At 43.9% G+C, this 26931-nt stretch overlaps 1 protein-coding gene across 5 annotated transcripts in view; it reads right to left on the bottom strand.

Annotated features, from left to right (window-relative positions):
* ARHGEF25 (Rho guanine nucleotide exchange factor 25) overlaps positions 1 to 26931 on the bottom strand; it is a 980382-nt gene that overhangs the window by 85121 nt on the left and 868330 nt on the right. For all 5 annotated transcript variants that reach the window (XM_085654592.1, XM_085654593.1, XM_085654591.1 and 2 more), the window contains 4 exons: positions 26387 to 26464; positions 25834 to 26025; positions 12424 to 12604; positions 11820 to 12046 (listed from right to left, as the gene is read on the bottom strand). In XM_085654592.1, coding sequence (XP_085510718.1) covers positions 11820 to 12046; positions 12424 to 12604; positions 25834 to 26025; positions 26387 to 26464 — 678 coding nt within the window. The remainder of the gene's footprint in view (positions 1 to 11819; positions 12047 to 12423; positions 12605 to 25833; positions 26026 to 26386; positions 26465 to 26931) is intronic.

A 26931-nucleotide genomic window follows, 5' to 3' on the forward strand; every position in this document is an offset into this window, starting at 1 on the left:
ATCGCATATCATTGTATGCTGACGACATCCTGCTTTATCTTGCCTCCCAGGCAGCGTCTCTCAGTGTGGTGATGGATATATTTCAAATTTTTGGCAGGTTCGTGGGCTACGTGATTAACTGGTCTAAATCAGTGCTCTACGTTCTTAGAGGACGGCGTCCTCGCTTTCCAAGGGGTTGCCAGTTGACGGAGGCCGTCGACGGCTTTAAGTATCTGGGAATGTGGGTATCTAAAGACCTGTCAAGATTTTATGACACTAACCCTCGGCCACCACTAGCGCGTCTTAAATCAGATGTCCTGCACTGGAAGTCGCTCCCCTTGACTCTCCTGGGACGAGCAGCCCTATTCAAGATGATGTCCCTCCCCCGTCTTTGGTACGTGTTACAAAATACTCCCCTACCGGTTGCGGCGTCATACTTTAGGGAACTGGAGGGCACAGTTTGAGATCTGCTATGGGAGGGTAAATCCCCCCCGCATTGCCAGACACAAACTCACGCTGGGGTGGTATGATGGGGGTATTGGGCTCCCAGACATGAAAAGATACTACTGGGCCTCACAGCTTGCTGCCATTAATCAATGCACTTATAGAGGGCATGATGACCCGGCATTTCGGATCGATCGTTTGCTCCTCCCTGGGGGTGGGTTTGATGGTGCGCTGTACACGAAATCCCGGGACATCGGCCCGACCAAACATGCCATGCAAGTATGGAAGGAAGCTACTAAAAGCCTGGGTTGGGAAGGCAAGCTCACTCAAGCTACGCCGCTTTGGCATTGTGACCAGCTGGGTCGGCTGTCGCGCTCCCTGGGTTTCAACAAATGGCATACCATCGGTATTTCCAGGATAGGGGACCTTTGGAAATCGGGCAATGTCATACCCTTCTCCCAATTAAGTCAAGAGTTTGAAATGGCCACCACAGAACAGTTCTGGTACTTCCAAATTAGGCACGCACTGCTCGCAGCTCTCCCCAAAGGTACGGTCCTTCCTGATTCCTCCCCTCTAGAGGGCAGGATCCTAGATGGTGACCTGCCAGAAACAGCCATATCTCTCATATATAAGAAGCTTATTAACAATATGACCGACCCCCTAACCCGCCTTAGAGGTAAATGGGACCATGACGTCGCTGGCCTGGAAGATGAGGAGTAACAGGCCGCGGTGGCTTCTCCTCGTGAAGTTGCCATCTCCTCCAGACTCCGACTGGTCCAGCTCAAAATCCTCCATAGGACCTATTTGTCCGGACCCTCGTTGGTCCATATGGGATACGCCCAAGACAGTGGCTGTGCACGACAATGCGGGCAAGAGGGCACCTTCATCCATACACTCTGGGAATGTGTGAAAATTCAGAAGTTGTGGGAGGGGGTGGTTCTCATGATGGAGGAAGTAACGGGACAGCGGATACAGTGCTACAGCAAACAAATGATGGATGGAATGCTGACAATGCAAACATTCTCCCCCAGTCAAAAGATCTGGGTTAAATCCATCGTTCTTTTGCCCACTACACCACTCCAGATTGGACCCAGCCATATGCAAATCAGTCTTGACCCTGTGCCTCATGGGAACAGTCCAGACCGAACATGCCAGGCCAGGTCCTCCCTGGACCGGAAACAAGCATCCTGGGACCGGTTTCAGGGTATGACACCCTTCTTCAGCCAGGCTAGCTTGAATCCAGTGGCACAGTGAGCAAGGGACCCACGACTGGGCATACCCATACCACTTAGGGCAAAAAGTGTTACAGCAAACAAATGATGGACGGAATGCTGACAATGCAAACATTCTACCCCAGTCAAAAGATCTGGGTTAAATCCATCGTTCTTTTGCCTACTACGCCATCCCAGTTTGGACTCAGCAATATGCAAATCAGTCTTGACCCTGTGCCTTATGGGAACAGTCCAGACCGAACTGCCAGGCCAGGTCCTCCCTGGACCGGAAACAAGCATCCTGGGACCGGTTTCAGGGTATGTCACCCTTCTTCAGCCAGGCTAGCTTGAATCCAGTGGCACAGTGAGCAAGGGACCCACGTCTGGGCATACCCATCCCTCTAAGGGCAAAAAGTGTTACAGCAAACAAATGATGGACGGAATGCTGACAATGCAAACATTCTCCCCCAGTCAAAAGATCTGGGTTAAATCCATCATTCTTTTGCCCACTACGCCACCCCAGTTTGGACCCAGCCATATGCAAATCAGTCTTGACCCTGTGCCTCATGGGAACAGTCCAGACCGAACTGCCAGGCCAAGTCCTCCCTGGACCGGAAACAAGCATCCTGGGACCGGTTTCAGGGTATGACACCCTTCTTCAGCCAGGCTAGCTTGAATCCAGTGGCACAGTGAGCAAGGGACCCATGACTGGGCATACCCATACCACTTAGGGCAAAAAGTGTTACAGCAAACAAATGATGGACGGAATGCTGACAATGCAAACATTCTACCCCAGTCAAAAGATCTGGGTTAAATCCATTGTTCTTTTGCCTACTACGCCATCCCAGTTTGGACCCAGCAATATGCAAATCAGTCTTGACCCTGTGCCTCATGGGAACAGTCCAGACCGAACTGCCAGGCCAGGTCCTCCCTGGACCGGAAACAAGCATCCTGGGACCGGTTTCAGGGTATGTCACCCTTCTTCATCCAGGCTAGCTTGAATCCAGTGGCACAGTGAGCAAGGGACCCACGTCTGGGCATACCCATCCCTCTAAGGGCAAAAAGTGTTACAGCAAACAAATGATGGACGGAATGCTGACAATGCAAACATTCTCCCCCAGTCAAAAGATCTGGGTTAAATCCATCATTCTTTTGCCCACTACGCCACCCCAGTTTGGACCCAGCCATATGCAAATCAGTCTTGACCCTGTGCCTCATGGGAACAGTCCAGACCGAACTGCCAGGCCAAGTCCTCCCTGGACCGGAAACAAGCATCCTGGGACCGGTTTCAGGGTATGTCACCCTTCTTCAGCCAGGCTAGCTTGAATCCAGTGGCACAGTGAGCAAGGGACCCACGTCTGGGCATACCCATCCCACTTAGGGCAAAAAGTGTTACAGCAAACAAATGATGGATGGAATGCTGACAATGCAAACATTCTCCCCCAGTCAAAAGATCTGTGTTAAATCCATCGTTCTTTTGCCCACTACGCCACCCCAGTTTGGACCCAGCCATACGCAAATCAGTCTTGACCCTGTGCCTCATGGGAACAGTCCAGACCGAACTGGTAGGCCAGGTCCTCCCTGGACCGGAAACAAGCACCCTGGGACCGGTTTCAGGGTAAGTCACCCTTCTTCAGCCAGGCTAACTTGAATCCAGTGGCACAGTGAGCAAGGGACCCACGTCTGCAGCGGATACAGTGCAACATCAAACTGATTTTGTTGAACATTTGGGACCCCACTGACCTTACGGCTAAAGAGAGGATCTGGACCACTTTGGGTTTCATGGTAGTCAAGCGGAATATCGCACAATTGTGGAGAGCCCCGAACCCACCGTGTATCGCTGACTGGGCCAGAGACATGGATTGGTGTATGGTGATAGAGATACCTATTTATGTCTCAAGGGGTGCCCGAAGAAGTGGTCGCAAATATGGGGGCTTTGGAACACCTTCCGGGGGGAGATATGTGTGCCGCCTGGGAGTCGTGATGATGTTGTTGATGATGTTACATAGTATGACATCCCCGTGGACAATCGTATAGTATCGAGGTAAAGGGATTCTTGATGTCTTACCACACTGCGGATTACTGATGATATGTGAAATACTGTGTCCTTATTGTTTACATGCCAAATGTTTCAATAAAAAAAGAGTTTATAATAATAATAATAAAAAAGGTTTGAGTTAGAGGTTTTCAAATGTCACCTAATTTTGCTGGTGACATTTCTGTTTTTTAACTACAATTTCAGTTTTATAAAGAAAATGAATGACAAACTGCTTTATAAGCTCCTAAATCATTTTGTAACATACATATTTCGGATTATTCCAAAATAAGTAGAAGATTTAACACCAAAGTGTACATTTGGAAGAAGTGCTCCATGATTCCTACACATGAGCAGTACTATTCATTGCTAATGATCATCAATGGCGATCCCTTGTAGGAAAACCAAAATTACACAAACAAATGTCAAGGGTTTCTCCATTAGAAATCCCAACTGTAATCTTCCTAATTTATTGCTAACATTTGTGAACATGCTGGTACCACCAAAAGACCCTGATTCGATCGTCCTAGTTCAGGTTTGAGTGGCACAACAAGTGACAGGATAAGGCACTGTACATCATGTTTGCCAGTGTGCTGTAGTTCATTCAATTGACTTAAAGACATGGTCTTCATAATGGTCTGGAAAAGGCGACCCAGTCCCTCATCACCTGCAGATTAGACTATGGGAACATCCTGTACGCAGGGAAAAGTTACCAGCAAGGTCAGATTGGGATCACAATTTGGCGTGGGCTCTGCCGAAAAAAGTGGCCCACATTCGAGGTGAAGATGCTGTGAGTCCACAGCATGACCTGGCCCCCACAGCGAGACCCATTCTTCCTCGCCCACTATGCCCTGAATGAAAAGGGCTGTGGGTGATGTGTCAAATGCAAACACTGTTTCTGGGCTGCGTGGGCCCGAGGTGAAAATGGCTCAATAGTCTAAGCAACACTTGGCCCCCAAGGAGGCCGATTCTGGCACACCATCACCCGCTCCTCAGCCCTCTATCAGCGTGATTGCCTGGCAAGGCAGGGGGTCAAGGATAGGCCACAGCTGATAATTGCTGAACAGCCATATCACACAGCCATCGAGCGAGGCTTGCTTTACTCTCCCTGTCCAGTGCCCTCTGTGGACTGGGAAAGGAAAAGAAATGGCCCAGAGAGGGCACTGAGACACCGGCCCATCGGCCAATGCCCGAGTGCCCGCAGTACCAATCCGCCCCTGCCTACCAGCTCACAAGAAGACTGCAGACCACCCAAAACACAGCAGCCAGACTAGTTTTCAACCTCCCATGCTGAACTCACACCACACCTCAGAGAACTCCACTGGCTCCCAAAACACAACTGCATACACTTCAAACTCCTTACCCACACCTACAAAGCACTCCACAACACAGGCCCGGCCTACCTGAACAGCTGCATTCACTTCCACCAACCTACCAGACACCTCTGCTCTGCCGGTCTCTCAATAGCACACAACCTACTCATACACAAAGGTAGAGCAGAGGGCCGTGCCTTCTTGCACCTGATCCCTAAAGCCTGGAACAACCTGCCACAACTCTTCAGAGCCTCTTCCTCTCTTACTGACTTTTGCAAGAAGATGAAGACCTTTCATTGAGCCACTTGCAAATATTTTGTGAAACAACAATTCAATGATACCTCTTTTTTTGGGTAGCTCCATGTTAATACTATTTGCAGGTGATAAATATTTTATATTTGACTGCATCTCAAGCAAATATTCAGAGGTTGCTTGATCGGTTTAACGAGTATACTGTTATGGGTGGGTAGAAGATCAATAACATGAAATCAGAGTTATTCCTATTCAATGCTACAAGGGAGGATGTTATGTTATGTTATGTTACATAAATGTGTAACGCGCACAGATACTCATGAGTGTCCCAGCGCGGTGCCTAGCGGAGTATGGAAAATGAACATTAAGCAAAGAAAGGTGTTTTCAGATTCCTCTTAAAAGCCACTGGCTCCTGAATATTACGCTGGGCAAGAGGAAGGGCATTCCAAGCAACAGCAGCCTTCAGAGAAAAGCTGCCCCCTAGCCTCTGATATTTAAAGTGAGGAACCTACTTGAGTGAAGCGTAGGGACATAGACCTCGAGGGTCGCAAAGGAACATAGAAGGAAAAACGTTTCTGCAAGTAGGATGGACCACTACCGTGAAGAGCACGATGGGCCAGAACCAGTGATTTAAATGTAACTCTATCCATCACGGGAAGCCAGTGAAGTGATCGCAACTGATGGTGGACGCTGTTCCTAGCCGAAATGCCCAATAGAAGTCTAGCTGCCGTATTTTGAACCACCTGGAGCTTCTTCAGCAGGTAGCCCGGAATACCAACATAAAGAGCATTGGCGTAGTCCAGCCGAGACAAAATCAGTGCACAAGTAACCGTTTCCCTCGCCGCTGGGGTAGGAGAGGAAAACATTTTCTTAGGGTTTTGAGAAGACCAAAACAACAGCCAGCCAACTTCTTGATATGCGTCGAAAAGGAGAGACTCTCATCAAACCACACCCCCAGATTTTTGACAGGCTTCCCTGTAGAGGTGGGCAAGGGGAACTCAGGTGGCCAGAGAGAATCTCAGAAGTTGGAAGGAAATTTCCCAAAAAGGAGAATCTCTGACTTCTCTTCATTGCACTTGAGTTGTGCATCCGCCAACCATTTGAAGATAGAAGGGAGACAGTGCTGGACCGAAAAACCAGAGTCCGCATTTTTGTCCCAAGTAAAAAGCAGCTGGGTACCGTCGGCATAGGCCATCACCTTTGCCCCCAAATCCTCCACTAAATATATTAAAGGTGTAACATAAATATTTAAAAAAAGGGGACTAAGGGAAGACCCCTGGGGGACTCCAGTTGTCACTGACTGAGGGGAGGAGGATGACGGTGGAAACCAAATCTGCTGGACCCGCCCCTCCAGGAAGGACCTAAGTCAGCCCCAGACAGCGCCCGACACACCGATCCCGGCAAGTCGCGCAAGGAGAACTCAGCTGATTATTATTCAATTAGGTGAAGATCAGAGTGGATTGACATTACCGGACTTCCGTTTCTATATGATCAAGCTGTCATTTTAGATTTTGTTTTTCATTATTGGAATGACCCACTGTCTTCCGATAATAGTTTTTTACGAGTAATGTTCAAAGGGTCAGATCTTCAACATTGTTTTTTTTGTAACGTGGAAATGCCCAAAAAACAAATAGATACAAAATGTTAAAAGGAATTTTATTGAGAAATAATGAAATTGGTTTAAAGTATGAGATACTGGATCGTCACCCTTTCTTCTCATTGCAGGATTGTAAAAGTTAAATGTCCGGCGATTTAATAGAGGTACGGAAAAGGCAGGGATTGAATACATTAGCGAATTTTAGAATAAATATTAGCTGGGAGTCTTGGGAGCAGTGCGCCCTGCAAGAGAATGAGATCAGGTCCATATTGTGGCTTAGTAAGGCACACATTTCAAGTTTTTTAAGGCATTATGCTAACAACCCAAGGGTATTTCACTTTCTAATTATTGAAATTACTTTTTAAAAATCAATTGGTAGGATTGCGTAATTAGTATAGGGTGCTGCATCAGAGTCTACAGGAGCAAATAATTGCGGAGTTCCTCTGTAAAATATTTTCTGCAGCTGCGTGTGTTGTTTCCCCTGAACAGTGAGCATATATCTCCTCATTTGGCCATAATGTTTTGAGAGCAGAACATTTTAAAAGAATGGAGCTTTTTGCTAGATGCATGTAGTATTACACGCCTCAATTTTTACATTCAGGCTTTCATAATGTCCCTAATCAATATTTTAGATGTAATTCATTGGCACAAGGAAGTTGTATCTACATTGTTTATGCTTAGACCGTTCTAGAAATATTTGGGGGCCAAATAATTGGTTTTATGAGCCAGGAGAGTGGGACAAGACTGGCACCAGACCCATTAACTGTGTTATTTGGTCTTTCAGGCAATAATGGGTCACCAATAAAGATTGAATACAAAATGTATAGTTGTACCTGTCTCAATTGCATGATCGTTGATTTTACTGCTTTGGAAACCGACAAGGTGCCCTGTGTTTAACCAATGGCAAGCTAAATTGGTTAGGGTGTGGCAATTCGAATTTAATATACGCTAAAAGGAATAATCAATTGAGAAGATTCGAATAGCTATGGCTGTAGAATGAGGGTTGAACGATTGCTGTATATAAGTGGTTTACACAAGCACTAGCTTTAGTTGGTATTTTGCACTTTCGTTTATTATGTAGCCATACTTGAGACTACTGAGGCTCAGGCTCTCTAGGGTAAAAGTGATGGTTATTGTACTATGGGCCAGATGTAAGAAGCCAAATTGCGATCGCAAACTATGAAATTCGCAAAATTTCAGCGTTTGCCATCGCAATTTGGCTGTGTGCAATGTAGGTAGGCAAATACCCATTCGCAACATAAGGAATCGCAAAACTTGTGATTCCTTATTTTGCGCAAGCATTTAGAGACTTTTAATTTACGATTTCCTAAATGCTATGCTAGTAGGCATAGCAAATTGCGATATTGCCTTAAGGTATCACAAATTACCACCAACTTCAAGTTGGTGGTATTTTGCGATTTCCTTTAAAAAAGCACTTTTTTGCTTTTTTCAAAGTGCCATGTGGCACACATGCACATTGCAGGGGTGCAACAGGGTGTCCATTTGGAACCCTTGCACCCTTGCAATTGCGCACGCAATTTGCGAGTACCTCTTGGTTACTCGCAAATTGCGTGCGCAAATCCCATTCATTCCTATGGGCCTCTTGGCCCATAGAAATGAATGGGAAGGTATTCCTTGATTGCGAATCTCAATTTGCGATTTGCAATTAAGGAATATTAAGGAATCACAATTATTTTTGCGATTCCTACATACATTCCATTTTGCTTGTCCTTAATAGTGATTCGGTAAAAATCGCTATTAAGGCTCGCAAAATTGACTTTACCTACATCTGGCCCTTTATGTTTTACATGGCTGCACTTTCATGATTGTTTTGCATTCTGGGAAGTGTTGGCAGTGTACAATCATGATTCATTTATTAGGTGTCTCTATGTATAATATTGAGATTAGTTTGTCTCTGTCGTCTCGAGGCAAGTTTATGGTCACTGCACTTTAATATTTTGTGTTTTGGCACTGTATATGAATGCTCATTTCTCTGAGAACTAATAGAGGTAACATCTGCTGGACCCGCCCCTCAAGGAAGGACCTAAGTCAGCCCCAGACAGCGCCCGACACACCGATCCCGGCAAGTCGAGCAAGGAGAAGTGAATGAGGGACCGTGTCGAATGCCAAGTGGATCTTCCCATTCTAATTTGGGATCAGTCTTCTTTAGCACATTCTACTAGGTAACTAGGTGTCTGTGTCGCCTCTAACATCCAGACCTTTTCAAGTTAAACTATTGAGCAATGCTAATTAAGGTAAAAAAATTATTCGAAATTGCATTTTTTACCTCTGTCGATTATAGGACGAGTCTCATTAATTAAAATGACAATCCAACCCTTATTTTTATTTTTATTCACTAATTTAATTCTAAATAAGAGTTACTTTAATGAGATTGCTTTTTTAATCAGGAAGTTTTTAATGGCAGAATCAGCGTCCTCGAACTCAGCTGATTATTATTCAATTAGGTGAAGATCAGAGTGGATTGACATTACCGGACTTCCGTTTCTATATGATCAAGCTGTCATTTTAGATTTTGTTTTTCATTATTGGAATGACCCACTGTCTTCCGATAATAGTTTTTTAAGAGTAATGTTCAAAGGGTCAGATCTTCAACATTGTTTTTTTTTTAAACGTGGAAATGCCCAAAAAACAAATAGATAGAAAATGTTAAAAGGAATTTTATTGAGAAATAATGAAATTGGTTTAAAGTATGAGATACTGGATCGTCACCCTTTCTTCTCATTGCAGGATTGTAAAAGTTAAATGTCCGGCGATTTAATAGAGGTACGGAAAAGGCAGGGATTGAATACATTAGCGAATTTTAGAATAAATATTAGCTGGGAGTCTTGGGAGCAGTGCGTCCTGCAAGAGAATGAGATCAGGTCCATATTGTGGCTTAGTAAGGCACACATTTCAAGTTTTTTGAGGCATTATGCTAACAACCCAAGGGTATTTCACTTTCTAATTATTGAAATTACTTTTTAAAAATCAATTGGTAGAATTGCGTAATTAGTATAGGGTGCTGCATCAGAGTCTACAGGAGCAAATAATTGCGGAGTTCCTCTGTAAAATATTTTCTGCAGCTGCGTGTGTTGTTTCCCCTGAACAGTGAGCATATATCTCCTCATTTGGCCATAATGTTTTGAGAGCAGAACATTTTAAAAGAATGGAGCTTTTTGCTACATGCATGTAGTATTACACACCTCAATTATTACATTCAGGCTTTCATAATGTCCCTAATCAATATTTTAGATGTAATTCATTGGCACAAGGAAGTTGTATCTACATTGTTTATGCTTAGACCGTTCTAGAAATATTTGGGGGCCAAATAATTGGTTTTATGAGCCAGGAGAGTGGGACAAGACTGGCACCAGACCCATTAACTGTGTTATTTGGTCTTTCAGGCAATAATGGGTCACCAATGAAGATTGAATACAAAATGTATAGTTGTACCTGTCTCAATTGCATGATCGTTGATTTTACAGCTTTGGAAACCGACAAGGTGCCCTGTGTTTAACCAATGGCAAGCTAAATTGGTTAGGGTGTGGCAATTCAAATGTAATATACGTTAAAAGGAATAATCAATTGAGAAGATAAGAACAGCTATGGCTGTAGAATGAGGGTTGAACGATTGCTGTATATAAGTGGTTTACACAAGCACTAGCTTTAGTTGGTATTTTGCACTTTCGTTTATTATGTAGCCAAACTTGAGACTACTGAGGCTCAGGCTCTCTAGGGTAAAGGTGATGGTTATTGTGCTATGGGCCAGATGTAGGAAGCCAAATTGCGATCGCAAACTATGAAATTCGCAAAATTTCAGCGTTTGCGATCGCAATTTGGCTGTGTGCAATGTAAGTAGGCAAATACCCACTCGCAACATAAGGAATCGCAAAAATTGTGATTCCCTATTTTGCGCAAGCATTTAGAGAATCTTAATTTGCGATTCCCTAAATGCTATGCTAGTAGGCATTGCAAATTGCGATATTGCCTTAAGGTATCGCAAATTACCACCAACTTCAAGTTGGTGGTATTTTGCGATTTCCTTTAAAAAAGCACTTTTTTGCTTTTTTCAAAGTGCCATGTGGCACACATGCACATTACAGGGGTGCAACAGGGTGTCCTTTTGGAACCCTTGTACCCTTACAATTGCGCACGCAATTTGCGAGTACCTCTTGGTTACTCGCAAATTGCGTGCGCAAATACCATTCATTCCTATGGGCCTCTTGGCCCATAAAAATGAATGGGAAGGTATTCCTTGATTGCGAATCTCAATTTGCGACTCCCAATTAAGGAATATTAAGGAATCACAATTATTTTTGCGATTCCTACATACATTCCATTTTGCTTGTCCTTAATAGTGAGTCGTTAAAAATCGCTATTAAGGACTCGCAAAATTGACTTTACCTACATCTGGCCCTTTATGTTTTACATGGCTGCACTTTCATGATTGTTTTGCATTCTGGGAAATGTTGGTAGTGTACAATCATGATTCATTTATTAGGTGTCTCTATGTATAATATTGAGATTAGTTTGTCTCTGTTGTCTCGAGGCAAGTTTATGGTCACTGCACTTTAATATTTTGTATTTTGGCACTGTATATGAATGCTCAGTTCTCTGAGAACTGATAGAGGTAACATTATGATGCTCAGCCATACCCATGTTTACATTTGTATCAGTACTGTGCTTTAAGTCTATTTTTTAGATATTCGATGAATTGTACTTTTCTGATATTATTCTTGAGTTATGATCTTTGCTTTTTTCTTATGTATAAGAAGTATTACTGAAGTAAAAAAAAAACGGAAGACCTGGTTTTTGAGTAAGCTCTCCAGAGATGACCTTGCACACCTGCTACAGAGCGCAAGGGTAGACTCACGGGTGATTAGCAGGCTATAAAAACACTGCTCACATAACATAATATAACATAAAACACACCACTTTCTATAAAGCTCCTGAAGGATCATGCACGACTTTGAAGGAAAGTGTGTTACCTCATTCCCCAGATGGCGGCTATCTTGCCTTTGGTGATTGGGCAGATACAAAGAAGGGAGTGAAGAGTTGTATGATTTCAAGTTAGGCACCTTGTTGCGGTCCATGGATGCGGAAGAGTGGGGTCTCATGCCAGAGCCAATGGACACTACAGCGCGGCTGTTAGTGGCCCGTCCTAGACTGTTCGATTTGCTCTCCCGGCGCTGATATTCAATTGGAGACTGCAGTGCTTGCAAGGGAAATATGCCAATTACTTCATTTATTAAACAAAACATGGACACCATTTCTGCTTGTAAATTCTCATCACTCATAACTTCTAATTTTCCAAGAATATCCGCCCCCTTACTACCCTGAACAAATTCTTAGAGAATTATGTTGAAATACATCAGCATTTAGATAATAAAACACAATAACATGCCATTTCCTTTCTAGTCTAGAAAGTTCCATCCACCCCCATTCCATTACAAACCCATCCAGGCTGCCTCTGGAAGTTGATTTTAAAAGGAATTGATCCACATTCTGCCTCCAAAGTCATAGAGATAAATATTGCATACATATTCCCCACACTTTCTTCTGTTCATGCAGCCCTCTTCTTCAAACACTTACCATTGAGAAAGTTCCGCTGTGCATCCAGGATCTGGTTTATGTCAGAAATCCAGGCCTGCCGGATCTCAGGGGAGCTAGCTTGCAGCACGTAGCGGACAAGGTTACGGTCTGAGCCCCGCGACGTCAGTGCAAATTTAGAGGGGTCGCCGTCGACACACTCTTCCAACCCCAAGCTGCTCACCTACAGCATAAAAAAGAGAAATAAGTCAAATACGTGTAATATTAGCACCTCAAATTTGGGAAAAATAGTTTATAAACTTGTACTGAAAGGAATTAACTTAATTCATTAGTCTACAAAGTCTTGGAAATAACATTGAGGCCCAACTCCAAGCTCTCCTCAACAATCCTGGGCTCACTTACAGTGCTTAATTTGAGCTTGTGGGTGCAGGTGGGGCTCACTGGCACTCGTATTTGGGGACCAGAACTTATTTTTCATCCTCCGACTATGTCCCAGAATAAGAGAGAGAACAGTAGAAAAGAGAGAAAGGGCGAGTAAGAGAAAGATGGAAAAATAGTGACAAAAAAAGAAAGCAGACATTAAAAAAGGAAGGAACAGATTTTTACCTGTAACCCCAGTTTTCTCATAGGGCAATTTCCATTATAGTCATAAGCACTGAATAGTACCGCCCATGTGCAGGGACCATGGAGCACTTTTTCATAATATATCTTCTCAAGTGTAGATGTTCACCTTTTTTCAGTAAAGGCCTTCAGAGTCACTTTTGGAAAGAAAAAGATTATGTAGTCTATAGGAATAGGCTACAATGGCCCAATTCTTCATCTTGTTCTATAAAAAAAAGTGGCCAGGAGAAATGTATATGTGTACAATTTGAAGATATTTTATATAACAGCATCTCTTTCACAAAACCTTTTGTGATAGTGTACAGAGATGAAGGAGAGCAGGGTAGTGTAGCCATGGGCTGTCATTTTATGGGTTACAAATAGAGGCTGTGCCTTTAAGAACCCAGGGACAACCAGTATACCATCATGCTCAGCAGGTGGCAGTTGCTTCAGTTCATTTTGAGGCGGAGAATGATAATATTTATGTCCCATGGTTACCTATGTCCACTCCATCAGGGAGGAGGAGGGTTGCTTATTATGGAAATTCCACTACGAGAGAACTGGAGTTACAGGTAAGAAACTATTCCTTCTCTTGTAGGGGATTTCCATTGATAGACATAAGCACTGAATAGAGTAGCACCCCATCCCTACTAAGAGCGGTGGAGAAGACAGAAGGTGAACCAAGCTAGCCATTTAAGCAAATAGATTTCTGAGGGAGGCCTGTCCTACCAGAGCATCTGCTCTAGCATCAGTAATGCTCTGTAAATGTATGAAGAGATCTCCATGTGGCTGCTATGCAAATCTTTGGTATAGATATATTCTTCAATAAAGCAACAGTATTCGCTTTTCTTCTGGAGGAATACACTTTTGGTTTACCTGATAGTGTCTTGTTAGCTTTTTTGCAGCACAATAAGATACAGGAAACAATCCATTGGGAAATGGATTGCTTGGAAGTGGCTAATCCCTTACGGACCTGAACATAGTTGATACACAATTTGTTCGATCTGCGGATGTCATCTGTCTTATCAAGATAAAACTTCAAGACTCTTCTCACATGTAGAGAAAGAAGAGTTCTTTCAAATGGAGTAGAATGTTGGCAATGATATGTCCGATTAACATGGAAATTCTAAATAACTGAATTTTGGCGGAGTACTCATAACTTCTTTGCTAGAGTGAAAAACTGTGTATGATTCATGAGAGCATAATGCTTGGATTGCGCTAACCCTGCGGGCTGATACAATCACCACGGGGAAAGCAGTTTTCCATGACAGAAGGAGTCCTGCATAAGCCGTGAGAGGACTACTTGAGTTCCCAGCAAGGTGAAGGATGCCTAATGGTAGGGAAAACCTTTTTCAACCCTTCCTCTAAAAAGAGGTTTGCGAAGGACATTTCCTGTAGGCGGTAAGTGCTGCCAAGTTAAACTTTATAGAAGAGAATTGCAAGCCATATTATGCCAAATGTAGTAAGTATGGAAGAATGACATCTTCCTGGAAAGTTGTAGAGTCCACGTTCTTAGAGGAACACCAAATGCAAAATCTCTTCCATTTGAAGACAAATGAAGAACGTGTTGAAAGCCGCTTAGCCACTTAGAGGATGTCCATGCAGTCTTGTGGCAAACTGAAGTGTCCATACTGCACTAGCTAAGGAGTCATGTAGCCAAATTCAAGGAGGAGAGATTGGAGTGGACCCTCTGGCCTCTGAATTTTGATAGCAGGTCTGGTCTGCAGGGCAGCTTGAGATGTGGACTCTCTGACCGGTGAAGACGGTCCGTCAACCACCTTTGACGTGGCCGCTCTGGAGCTATTAGGATCATTTTGGCTCTCGAGTGGGACAGCTTGATGAGGACCAATGGGATCAGCGTAATCGGATGAAAGGCGTACAGAAATTTGCCAGACCAGTTGATTCATAGGGCATTCTCCAGTGTCCCTGGTTGGAAGTACCTCGAGGTGAAGCTTCGGCATTTTTGTTTTTTGCAGTGTCGAACAAGTCGATGGCTGGAGTGCCCCACAGTTGGAAGATGTTGCGCACAATATTGTTGTGTAAGACGCACTCGTGGTTTTCTTGAAGAACTCTGCTGAGTGAGTCTTACTGGGCATTTTGGGCACCTGGAAGGTGGGTTGCTGTGATCATCAGGTCCCTGGCTATGCCCATTTCGAGATTGTTTGGGCCTTGTGCGACAAGGGTCAGGATTTTGTTCCTCCCTGTTTGTTGAGGTAGTACATGGTGGTTGTATTGTTTGTCTGAAGAAGCAGGTACTGAAATCTGAATGATGGGTGAAACGCCTTCAGCATCAAATGGAATGCACGTAGTTCAAGGAGAATGATATGATGTCATCTCTCTCTGTGACTACTTGCCCTGATTTTTGAGGTGATCCATGTGGGCTGCGCATTCCAGTAGTGATGCATCGGTTACTATTATTACATTTTTGATTAGTCAATCGTAAAGATATGGGTAGACGAATATTGTGTGCTTCCTGAGATGGGCAGCCACTACTGCCTTGCACTTGGAGAATGTTCTGGATGCTGACTTCAAGCCAAATGGAAGTACTTGGTACTCATAATGGTCCTGCCCCACTACGAACCTCAAGAATTTTTAATGCTTTCTGGTGATAGGAATATGGAAGCATGCATCTCGAAAGTCGATGGAACAGAGCCAATCCCCCTGGTGTAATTGGGGATAGATTTGATGTAAGGCCAGCATCCAGATCTTTTCACGGCACATCCACCTGTTGGCTGTTTTGAGGTCGAGTATGGGTCTGAATTTGTTGCTGTCTTTCTTTTTCACCAGAAAGTATCTGGAATAAGTGCCTGTCCCTCGTTGTTTGTGAGGATCAGGTACCACCGCTGGTGTTGACTTCCGAACATAGCAACAGGAGTTGGAAATTGAACAGCTTGGGAGGTATGGATCAGAAAGGGTCTGTTTTAGCCTTTTTTCTCCCGTAGGATCGGCATTTGTGAAACAGATAAGGCATTTTGTTCTGTCAAAATGCCTCACTTTTCTGTCAGGAAAATAACAGAAAAAGCCAGGGTGAGACCAAAAACGTAGAGTGAAGTAGTTGTCAACAAGATTCATATGAAAATTTATTGGGGAAAAAAAAGTCAAAATTTGCCGAGCTCAATGCTCCAAGGTCCTGTCAGCAGGAGCTGGAAAAAAGTACTGAACTGAATGCCGCATGCTGAGCAAGATGGGATACTGGTGGTCCCTGGGTTCTTAAAGGCACAGCCTCTATTTTTTACTCATATAATGACAGCCTATGCAGCTACACTGTCCTACTCTCCTTCATCTCTATACTGACAAAAAAGGATGTGTGAAAAAGATTTATGCTGTTATATAACTAAAACACCATGAAATTATACACATATACATTTCTCCAGGCCCCTTTTTTCAGCACAAGATGAAGAATTGGGCCATCGTAGCCTATTCCTATAGGCTGCATACTATTTTTCTTTCTTAAGTGACTCAACAGGCCTTACAGAAGAAAGGCGAACATCTACACTTATGAAGAAATATTGTGAAAGAGTGCTCCGAGGTCCCCGCATGTGGACCATTGGAGGGGGGGACTATTCAGTGCTTCTGACTATCAATGGAAATCCCCAACGAGAGAAGAGTAAGATAAATGGGTGCAGAATGCATGGTGGTTGATAAATGAGGCATGAGGTGGAATCAAGAACAGACAGACTTGGTATTCAGCAACACCAATGTTTGGCAGTGGCGCCAGCGGATTGTTAAGAAAAACTTTGGGATCAGAGACTTATTATTTTACAACTTAGGCACTGCCTCATTGACCTCCCTGGTTTGCATCCTTCCACTCTGGGAAGTGATATCTTTTGAAGCCTCGATGGTGCTGTGAACCGAGGCTGAAGTTAGGAAAGGATCAATAGCCGGCTCTAGGAGACCTGGCACTAGTCGCAGCAATGATCTAGATGGTGTTGAAGTGTCTCAAATATTACTGATGTTGGAGTTGATATAGCAATATTGAGTTTTGCAGTTCCACCCACCGAAACCTCTTGGAATGTGGAGATATCATCCACCGGTGATACGCATTTAGGTGGGGAGTCTGAAAGTGTTGGAGAGTATTGTCCCATAGAAGTGGAAAATTAATCCACGGTATGATGTCTAGACCGAGACCGTTGTGAATAGTGACGATGACGTGAGCGCCTGGAAGATGTCTCTTTTTCCACCTCTGTAGGTTGTTTCTGCACCTCTTTTGCTTTATTCTGCACTTCACTTGCCTCTTTCTGTACTCCTCTTGCCTCTTTCTGAACCTCTGTTGGTTCTTTTTGCACTACTCTTGCTTCTTCCTGCACCTCTGTTCCAAATTTCTTCATCCCTCTTGCCTTTTTCTGCACCCCTCTTCCCTCTTTCTGCACCTCTCTTGCCTGTTTCTGAACCCCTCTTGACTCTTTCTGCAGTTCTATTGCCTCCTTCTGTACCTCACTTGCCTCTTTTTGCACTTCTGTTGGTTCTTTTGCACTGCTCTTGTTCTTTCTGCACTTCTCTTGCAAATTTCTGCACCTCTCTTGACTCTTTCTGCACCACTTTTACCTGTTTCTTCACCTCTCTTGCCTCTGTCTACACCTCTGTTCCCTCTTTCTGTACCTATTTTGCTTGTTTCTGCAACTCTCTTGCCTCTTTCTGGAGTTCTCTTGCCTCCTTCTGCATCTCTGTTGCTTCTTTCTGCACCCCTGTTGCCTCTTTCTGCACCCCTGTTGCTTCATTCTGCACTTTCCATGCTTCTTTCTGCATCTGTCTTGCTTCGTGCTGCACCTGTGTTGTCTCTTTCTGCACTCGGCTTCCCTCTTTCTGTACCATTCTTGCCTGTTTCTGCATCTCAGTTGCCTCTTTCTACACCTCTGTTGCTTCTTTCAGCAATTCTCTTGCCTCTTTCTGAAGTTCTCTTACCTATTTCTGCACCCCCTTGCCTCTTTCTGCACCCATCTTCCCTCTTTGTACGACTCTCTAACCTCTTTCTACACCTCTCTTCCCTCTTTCTGCACCACTCTTGCCTCTTTTTGTACCTCTGTTGCTTCTTTCTGCACTTCTCTTGCCTCTTTCTGCACCCTTCGTGCCTCTTTCAGCATCTCTGTTGCTTCTTTCGGCACTTCTCTTCCTTCTTTCTGCACTCCTCGTGCCTCCTTCTGCACCTCTGTTGCTTCTTTCTGCCCTTCTCTTGGTTCTTTCTGCACTGCTGTTGCCTCTTTCCTGCATTCCTCTTGCCTCTTAGAGCACCACTTTTGCTTCTTTCTGAACTTCTCTCTCCTTTTTCTGCACCCCTCTTGCCTCTTTGTGCACCTCTGGTGCTTCTTTCTGTACTTCTGTTGCCTCTTTCTGCACTTGCATTGCTTCTTTCTGCAGCTGACTTGCCTCTTTCAGCCCCTCTGTTGCTTTTTTCTGAAGATCTCTTGCCTCTTTCTGCACCTCACTTGCCTGTTTCAGCACCTCTGTTGCTTTTTTTTGCAGATCTCTTGCCTTTTCTGCACCCCTCTTTTTTTTCTGCACCTCTTGCCTCTTTCCACACCCCTGTTCCTTCTTTCTGCACCTATCTTGACTCTTTCTGTGCCTGTTGCTTCTTTGTGCACTTCTCTTGCTCTTTTCGCACCCTTTGCACCTCTTTCAGCACCTCTGTTACTTCTTTCTGTACTTCTCTTCCTTCTTTCTGCACCCCTCGTGCCTCTTTCAGCACCACAGTTGCTTCTTTCTGCACTCCTCTTACTTCTTTCTGCACTCCTCGTGACTCCTTCTGCACCTCTGTTGCCTCTTTCAGCACCTCTGTTGGTTCTATCTGCACTGCTCTTGCTTCTTTCTGCACCCCACTTGCCTCTTTCTGCACTTCTCTTGCTTCTTTCTAAACCTCTGTTGCTTCTTTCAGCAATTCTCTTACCTCTTTCTGCAGTTCTCTTGCTTGTTTCTGTACCTCTGTTGCTTCTTTCTGCACCCCTCCTGCCTCTTTCTGCACCCCTCTTCCCTATTTCTACACCTCTCTTCCCTCTTTCTTCACCACTCTTACCTCTTTCTGTACCAGTTGCTTCTTTCTGCACTTCTCTTCCTTCTTTCTGCACCCCTCGTGCCTCTATCAGCACCTCTGTTGCTTCTTTCTGCACTCCTCTTCCTTCTTTCTGCACCCCTCTTGCCTCCTTCTGCACCTCTGTTGGTTCTTTCTGCACTGTTCTTGCTTCTTTCTGCACCCCACGTGCCTCTTTCTGCACTTCTCTTGCTTCTTTCTAAACCTCTGTTGCTTCTTTCAGCAATTCTCTTGCCTCTTTCCGCACTTCTCTTGCTTGTTTCTGCCCCTCTGTGGCTTCTTTCTGCACCCTTCCTGACTCTTTCTGTACCCCTTCCCTATTTTTACACCTCTATTCCCTATTTCTGCACCACCCTTACCTCTTTCTGTACCTCTGTTGCTTCTTTCTGCACTTCTCTTACCTCTTTCTGCACCCTTCGTGCCTTTTTCGGCACCTCAGTTGCTTCTTTCTGCACTTCTCTTCCTTCTTTTGGCACCCCTCGTGCCTCTATCAGCACCTCTGTTGCTTCTTTCTGCACTCCTCTTCCTTCTTTTTGCACCCCTCCTGCCTCTTTCTGTACCTCTCTTGCCTCTTTGTGCACCTCTCCTACCTCTTTCTTTACCCCTCTTGCCTCTTTTGCACCTCTGTTGGTTCTTTCTGCACTGCTCTTGCTTCTTTCTGCACCTCATTTGCCTCTTCCTGCACTTATCTTGCTTCTTTTTAAACCTCTGTTGCTTCTTTCAGCATTTCTCTTACCTCTTTCTGCACTTCTCTTCCTTCTTTCTGCTCCCCTCCTGCCTCTTTATGTACCTCTCTTGCCTCTTTGTGCACCCCTCCTACCTTTTTCTGCACCCCTCTTGCCTCTTTTTGCACCTCTGTTGGTTCTTTCTGCACTGCGCTTACTTCTTTCTGCACCCCACTTGCCTCTTTCTGCACCCCTGTACCCTGTTTCTGTACCCTGTTTCTGTACCTTTCCTGCCTGTTTATGCACTTCTCTTGACTCTTTCTGCACCTCTATGTTAGAGGTACTTTTAATACCCCTGACATATTATGTACTAGAGCCTTACTGGGGAGGTCATGCCAATCACAGGGGTACCCCAACCCATAGTGTACCCTAGTGTATGTAGGTGTTTTCACTGTACACTAAGTGTTTTTCCGCATAGCACTGGCGCCGGGCCTGGTTAGTCAGAGTCAGTTACCACCAGTAGCAGTCAGTAAAAAGTTGGGGGCACAGGATGACTTTGCAACAAGGCCTTTTTCTGCACCTCTGTTGATTCTTTCTGCATATCTCTTGCTTCTTCCTGCACTTTTTTCGGCTTTCTGGACTTCTGTTGCCTCTTTCAGCATTTCTCTTGCTTCTTTCTGTGCCTTTCTTCCTCTTTCTTCACATAGTTTGAAATTATCATTTCAAAAACCTTAGAAATTCACTGAAGAAACCATAGGTTTCAGGGAAGATATAGCTAGAAATTATCATTTAAAAAACTTTTGAAGTTCACTGAAAAAAACATAGGTTTCAGGACGTTATAGTTAGAAATTCGCATTTTAAAAAACATAGAAATTCACTGAAAAAATCATAGGTTTCAGGGACGTTATAGTTAGTTGGACATTTTACTCGTACAAAACTATAGAAATTCGGCCGTTAAAGTTAGTAGAGCTAAATATAACTCGCGCCCCGCAATGCACTGCTGATGACGTCACATATTACATCATTCATGACATGGTCAGTAACATCACTGATGACATCTCAAATGACATCACTGATGACATCATCCAGTGACTGTGTGTTCCTGTAAAGTTTAAATATGTTTTATATATACATACGCCAAGGTGTACTGAAGAATGAGTGGGTGTATGAGTGTCTGAATGGATTATTTAGTAGGTGTGTGACTGACTGTGTATAAGTGTAGATAGGAGAATGCTCTTCCAGGAGATATATATATATATATATATATATATATATATATATGGATCTCCTGGAAGAGAATTCTCCTATCTACACTTAGACCCTAGTGCACCGTGGGAGAGGACCTCTGCCGATCTTCAAAGCTGCTCTTGTGTGCAATAGATTGTGTAAGTAACTGAGTTAGATTAGGCGCAATCTACATGAAGTGGCCTGGTCCTGGGGGGCAGTCCAGCTCCCTCCACTATTCCTTCTCCATGGGTCAAAATCATCCTCTCCCTTTGATTGAAGTTACACAACAAGATTCATAGCATTCGATATTAGACTTTGATATAGACATGTGAATCCCCCACCTTCCAAGTCGCTCAGTTGATATTTTGGCTTCTAATGGGTTGAATTAAGGAAGGGCTATTGCATCCAGTCAGCAAACTTTCAGGACACGTCTTAACTAAAGGCATCTAAAGTAATAGGACGTATCAAGCTCAATTTCTTCCTGTAGTGCAGAAAATATTTTCAAGTGACCACACATCTTCTAATGTCGAGATTTCTATAATGCTCCATGCCTTAAATCCCAATAGCATTGAGAAGTGTAGTAACCAATACCGTAGCCATAATGGCATCTCTTGTGTGAGTTTACCTTCCCACCAACCCCGTGGATGGTCTTGTGGTAGCAAGTCTACACCTCCCTGGTCATGAGGGGGGAAGATTTTGGATGTTGAGGACTCACAGAGAAGTCCTATGATATCTGCATTTTTAAGACGTTTTTGTTCAAAGTGAAAAACAGAATTACCCCTATCTAGGGGTAAGCGAAGAATTCCGCTCAGGCTGCTGAGTTCTCGGAGTTTGCCCACTTCGCGTTCCTTGCAGAGCACGGAGTTCCGCAAAACTCCACGAAGCGACACAAAGCAGAGTTTTCTCTCCTGCTCGGCTCAAGCGCTCGCAAGAGAAAATTCACGCACTAGACCTCCTCTTGGTGAGATTTCTCAATGTGGGCGGTGGAGGCAGGTCACGACCGTCTGCATAGAGAAATCTGATTTTACAGGACGGGACAAACTCCTAGCACTTAAAATCAGTACAAGCAGTGCGACTTAAAATACTCTGTCACTGGCGGATCTCTGCGGAGCGCAGCAGAGTTTTTCTGTCACTTCGCGGAATTTCGCAGAGTAAAACTCTGCAAAACTCCGTCCAGGCGTACCTCTATCCTCAAAGAACCAGTCATTCACAATGACCCAGTAGTAAAGGCATATAACCACGATTCCCAACCCTCCCTCATACACTTATTGGGTGCATTTTTCGAAATTGATTCAAGGTTACTTACTTGCCCATATGGAGCTGTGCTTGAATGCTGGCATTCGATTAAAGAACGGCTGAGGGATTTCATAAGGGAAAAGTTGAAGAATGTACAAAATTTGGGGTAGTAAGATTATTTTATATAATGCCACTCAGCCAAACATGGTCATCTGTAGTTTACCTCAGCACTGTCCACCAATGTTCATTATCACCCATTATGGTGCACTGCTAATTTTCTAGCCCTGGAATTTTCAAGTTGTTTTTCTTTTTGCCAAAGTAGAACAGTCACTATGGTTTCATTACAATAGACTAACACCATCAAAGGTACGTCAAAGAAGGTTTTGTATTGCAGTTCTTGACCTCCTAGGTGCGATTGTATATATTTCTACATGAGACATTGCTCACAATCTCAAATTTGTCCCTTATGAAAACTATATGAATTGTATGTTAATAATAAGATTTTACAAAATTGCCTCATACACTTAGTCACTTACATACACTTTTAAAAATTAAACTTGCCACAAAATGTATGAGAATTCACAAATGAAGAAAGCTTTTAAAAGACTATGAAAGGCGAAATTGTAACAAGTCCTAGACTGGATCCTCTTCTTCCTCACCGTTCGAACTCAAAGAAACAGACTCCTGCCCGTCCTCTTTGAACACACAGAGATCAGCTGCGGCGTACCCCAAGGATCCTCACTGAGCTCCACGCTCTTCAACATCTACATGGCCCCCCTCGCTACCATCGTCAGAAAACACGGGCTCAGCATAGGATCCTATCCTGACACCCAGCTCGTCCTCTCCTTCACCAAGGAACCCAATATCAGCAGACACAGATTCCAGGAAGGAAAGAAAAACGTCCCATCCTGGATGAGCAGCAGCCGCCTGAAGCTCAACTCGGAGAAAACAGAAGTCCTCATCCTCGGATCCACCCCCTCCACATGGGAAAACATCTGATGGCCCACTGCCCTCGCAACCCTCCCACACCCACATGCCACGCCCGCAACCTAGGCATCTTACTCGACTCCTCCCTCACCATGAACCAACAGGCCAACGCCGTATCTTCCAACGTGCTTCAATACCCTGCGCATCCTCCGCAAGACCTCCAAATGGATCCCCCGAATCCAGAAAGACCGTCACCCACGCACTCATAACCAGCAGACTGGACTGCGGGAACGCCCTCTACACCAGAATCAACAAATCTCTGCTCTTCAAACCATCCAGAATGTCACAGCCAGACTTGTCCTCTGCATCCCACAACAAGACCACATCACCCAGGACCTATAAGACCTCCACTGGCTCCCCGCTGAACAGAGAGTGACCTTCAAGCTGCTTACTCACGCCTACAAATCCCTCCACAACACCGGAAACAAATACCTCAATGAAAGAATCTCCTTCAATCCACCCAAGAGAAACCTCTGCTCACCTTGCCCTGGCCTAAATCCCTCACATCCGCAGAGCCAGAATGGGAGGAAGAGCCTTCTCCTACATCACAGTCAAGAGCTGGAACTCCTCCTCAGCATCAGACGAACCCCCACACTACAAGCATTCAGGAAGAGCCTCGAGACCTGGCTCTTCGGATGAGACGGAGCTGCTCGAATCCTCCTCCTCACCAGCGCCTTGAGACCCTTGCGGTGAGTAGTGCGCTTCACAAATCCCTGATTGATTGATTGATTGTTTTGTTTTTATACATGTGTTCTACTCTACATTCACATGAAAAACCGATGTTACAAGACCCCTTGGCAGATTGGGTTACCAGGGGAAAAAATGAAGATCAAGGAAATATAAATTCAAACTTTTTAGCAGCATTCCTTAAGAACCGCAGCAGAGCCACAAAGAATGGTAGTCCAGCAGGAATAAATGATTGTTGAGTATATGCTAGTAGTGAGAGGAACTTTCCAGTCTAGAGGTATGTATGGCCTAAACTGATGTATAGGACCTAGAGGAAAGGCTAACTGAGATGTGGCACATGATGTGGAGAGGAGTCAGGTACAACTGAAGTGGAGGGCTTATAGCAGGCAAAACCTCGTCATCACTGGCCATGACCTGTATTAACTGTTGAGTCTATGTCAAATAAAAGGAAAATCTTTAAAATATAGGATATAGCCTGAGAAATGAGGCACTAAAATAAAAGCATGAATCAAGGTTCAGTGTCTGGGTAAACAGTCAACAATTCCCCCTTGTTAGCAGGCCTGGCATCTACAACTGCATTATCTGGTTATGGTCAAAAGACTTGCCCTGGAAGTAAAACCTGGGACAGAAAACATTTCCTTTGACCACCAAGTGCAGCTCAGAAATAGACAAACCTTAGGATACAAAAGATATTTTTAAGGAAAGTGAATAACAATGGAACTCTGGAAACTCTTTCAAGTGACAAGCTTTTAAGCTGAAAATTGATAAGCAATCTACCACATGAGTGAAGATGTTCCGCGGCATTGCCTTTAAGACAGAACCATCTTATTTTCTATGCTTTTTAGAGGGGACAGAGTAGCATCTGATGTTCTAGTCTTTATCTTGAAACTTTGAGACATTGGCCTTTTTGAAGCTAAATGCTTTCCAATTGTCATTTTATGTCCATTTTGTACTATGGTCTTGCTACTACTTTTATGGCACAACTATAGGGATTACGATGTCCCTCTCCGACAGCCTTTCAACGGTGGTCAGAAACGAACATTAGGGCTCCAAACAGGGCCCATCCTAAATGGGCCACTGTAAAGTAGCCCTGTGGGCACATTTAGTGCCCCCACACACATTCATGCATGGTGTGCCATGCACTGCACGGTGCATGGATGTTCATAAAGTGCTATGATTACACTGTGGCTTGTGCTGTGGTCCTTTTCCTGGGCCGCCGCATAAGCCACTGTGTAAACATACCACTTTCTTACCGCCTGCACAGTGGTGTGATCATAATTCGACGGTCGGACTGCTTGTTGGGAGGTCTCCTGACCGCCACGATAGCTGTCGGTGGTCCCACCGCCAACATTAAAATAAGCCCCATAGTTTAGGTTAATCTATTGTTTACAACTTACACTACCTCCGGCATGCCGATGACAAAGAAGGCCTCTATCCTCTTTAGCACCCCAATGGTTTAAGAATGGCAAGGTCCAATTGCTTTTTCTTTACTCTGAATTTGGGTTGTGCTTCATCATTAACATCACCCAGCTCTTTCTATAAAAACATTTCTGTAGTAGAACACTATTCTAGGCACACAGCCATAGTTCAACAGAGCCTGTTGAACATGATATGTACCAGTTGATCAGAATACCAGCGTGCAGTAGTTGGTCATGAGGGGACAAAAGAGAATTGTGTCACTATAAGAGCTGGAGACAGGCACTTTAGGGAAACTGTGATATTTTTGGCAGTCCATTTGCTGCTTTTGTAATGCTAGGGAAACGGTCTGTTATCTGTCGTTAACACATTTTTTAAAATTAGAAACTCTGATAAGGCACATACAAAGCAAATTTTCTACATTTGAGCTACCAGAGAAGCATTACGCAGAAGTGCATACCAAAAAGAAATACAAAATTCTTTTCAAACATCTCAAGTTATCTGAGAACGTTTCCAGATCATCTGTACCATGTAGAGTTCCTGAAATCTGCATGTTTTCATGTTATTTTATAGACATTACATGCACAGGTGTTATGAGGCCAGCAATTTTACCTTGATGCTATTCTTAAAGATGTACCCGGGCAAGGAAAAGCCTTTCTTCTTATCAATTGGTTCACTGAAGATGATGATCTGCTCAAAAAGGAAGACACGTCGCTCCTTTGGCCGGGTCAAGAAGCTGCCATCCTGCTCTCCCACACTGAATGTATCCTGCTGGAGAAGCTTTCCCTGAGCTGTGATTTTACCCTGAAAGATCATACAAAAAAGAACTGTGTAATAATTCTATAGCAATGGAGTTAGTGGGTTCATCTCACCGTGGGGTCTGACCTGCACCATTATCGTTCTGGCTTAACGTGCCTGCAGGAATAGGGACTCTCTAAACAGTTTTATGAGCTTTATATTTTACAAACATTTCTTACCAAAACGAAGTTGGAAATTTCAGGGAACCACTGATAACAAGAAGGAGGCATTACAAAGGTGTCGGAAGCTTTGTAAACTTTAAAGAAAATGGGGAATTGCATTTGTTTTAAGAGAACATTTATAAATATACTTATCTCTAGGATTTGGAGATTTGGTGTTCGCCACAATTTTCAGTACCGTTGCTTACCTCAAATCCTTGCAGCCGCCCAAGATTCATCATATCGTTGCAGCGCTTTGGTACGAAGCACATAACCTCAACAGCTTTCTGCAAAACATAAAACATCCCAAGGCACACTTGAAATTATTTGAACAAATGTTGATCCTTCATATGTCCCCAAATATTTTATGTTATTACTTGAAAATATACTGGAGCATAGATGTTCTCCTTACATCACAATTAGAATTCTAATTTCATCCCAATTGTGCCAATATGAAAGTCATACTTAGTGAACATTACTAGATTTCTAGAGCTCTTAAGTGGCTACTGAAATTTCTAAATTGAAATGCAATGGAAGTACAATGTCATTGATTGTTTCAGCATTCAGTTCTCATGGAAATTCCATATACTGGCAGATATTGAGCTGTGTATGGTCATGAAAGCCATGGCTTAGTAAGAAGCCAGCATCCCAGCCAGTCCATCACCTCATAGGTAATATCCAACTCCAGCAGCAATTATTGCTATTCCACATAAGGAATATGTTACTCTGTAAGCATCTGTTTGTAGTGCATGGT

Source organism: Triturus cristatus, chromosome 4_1, assembly GCF_964204655.1.
Source record: "Triturus cristatus chromosome 4_1, aTriCri1.1, whole genome shotgun sequence".
Taxonomy (NCBI): Eukaryota; Metazoa; Chordata; class Amphibia; order Caudata; family Salamandridae; genus Triturus; species Triturus cristatus.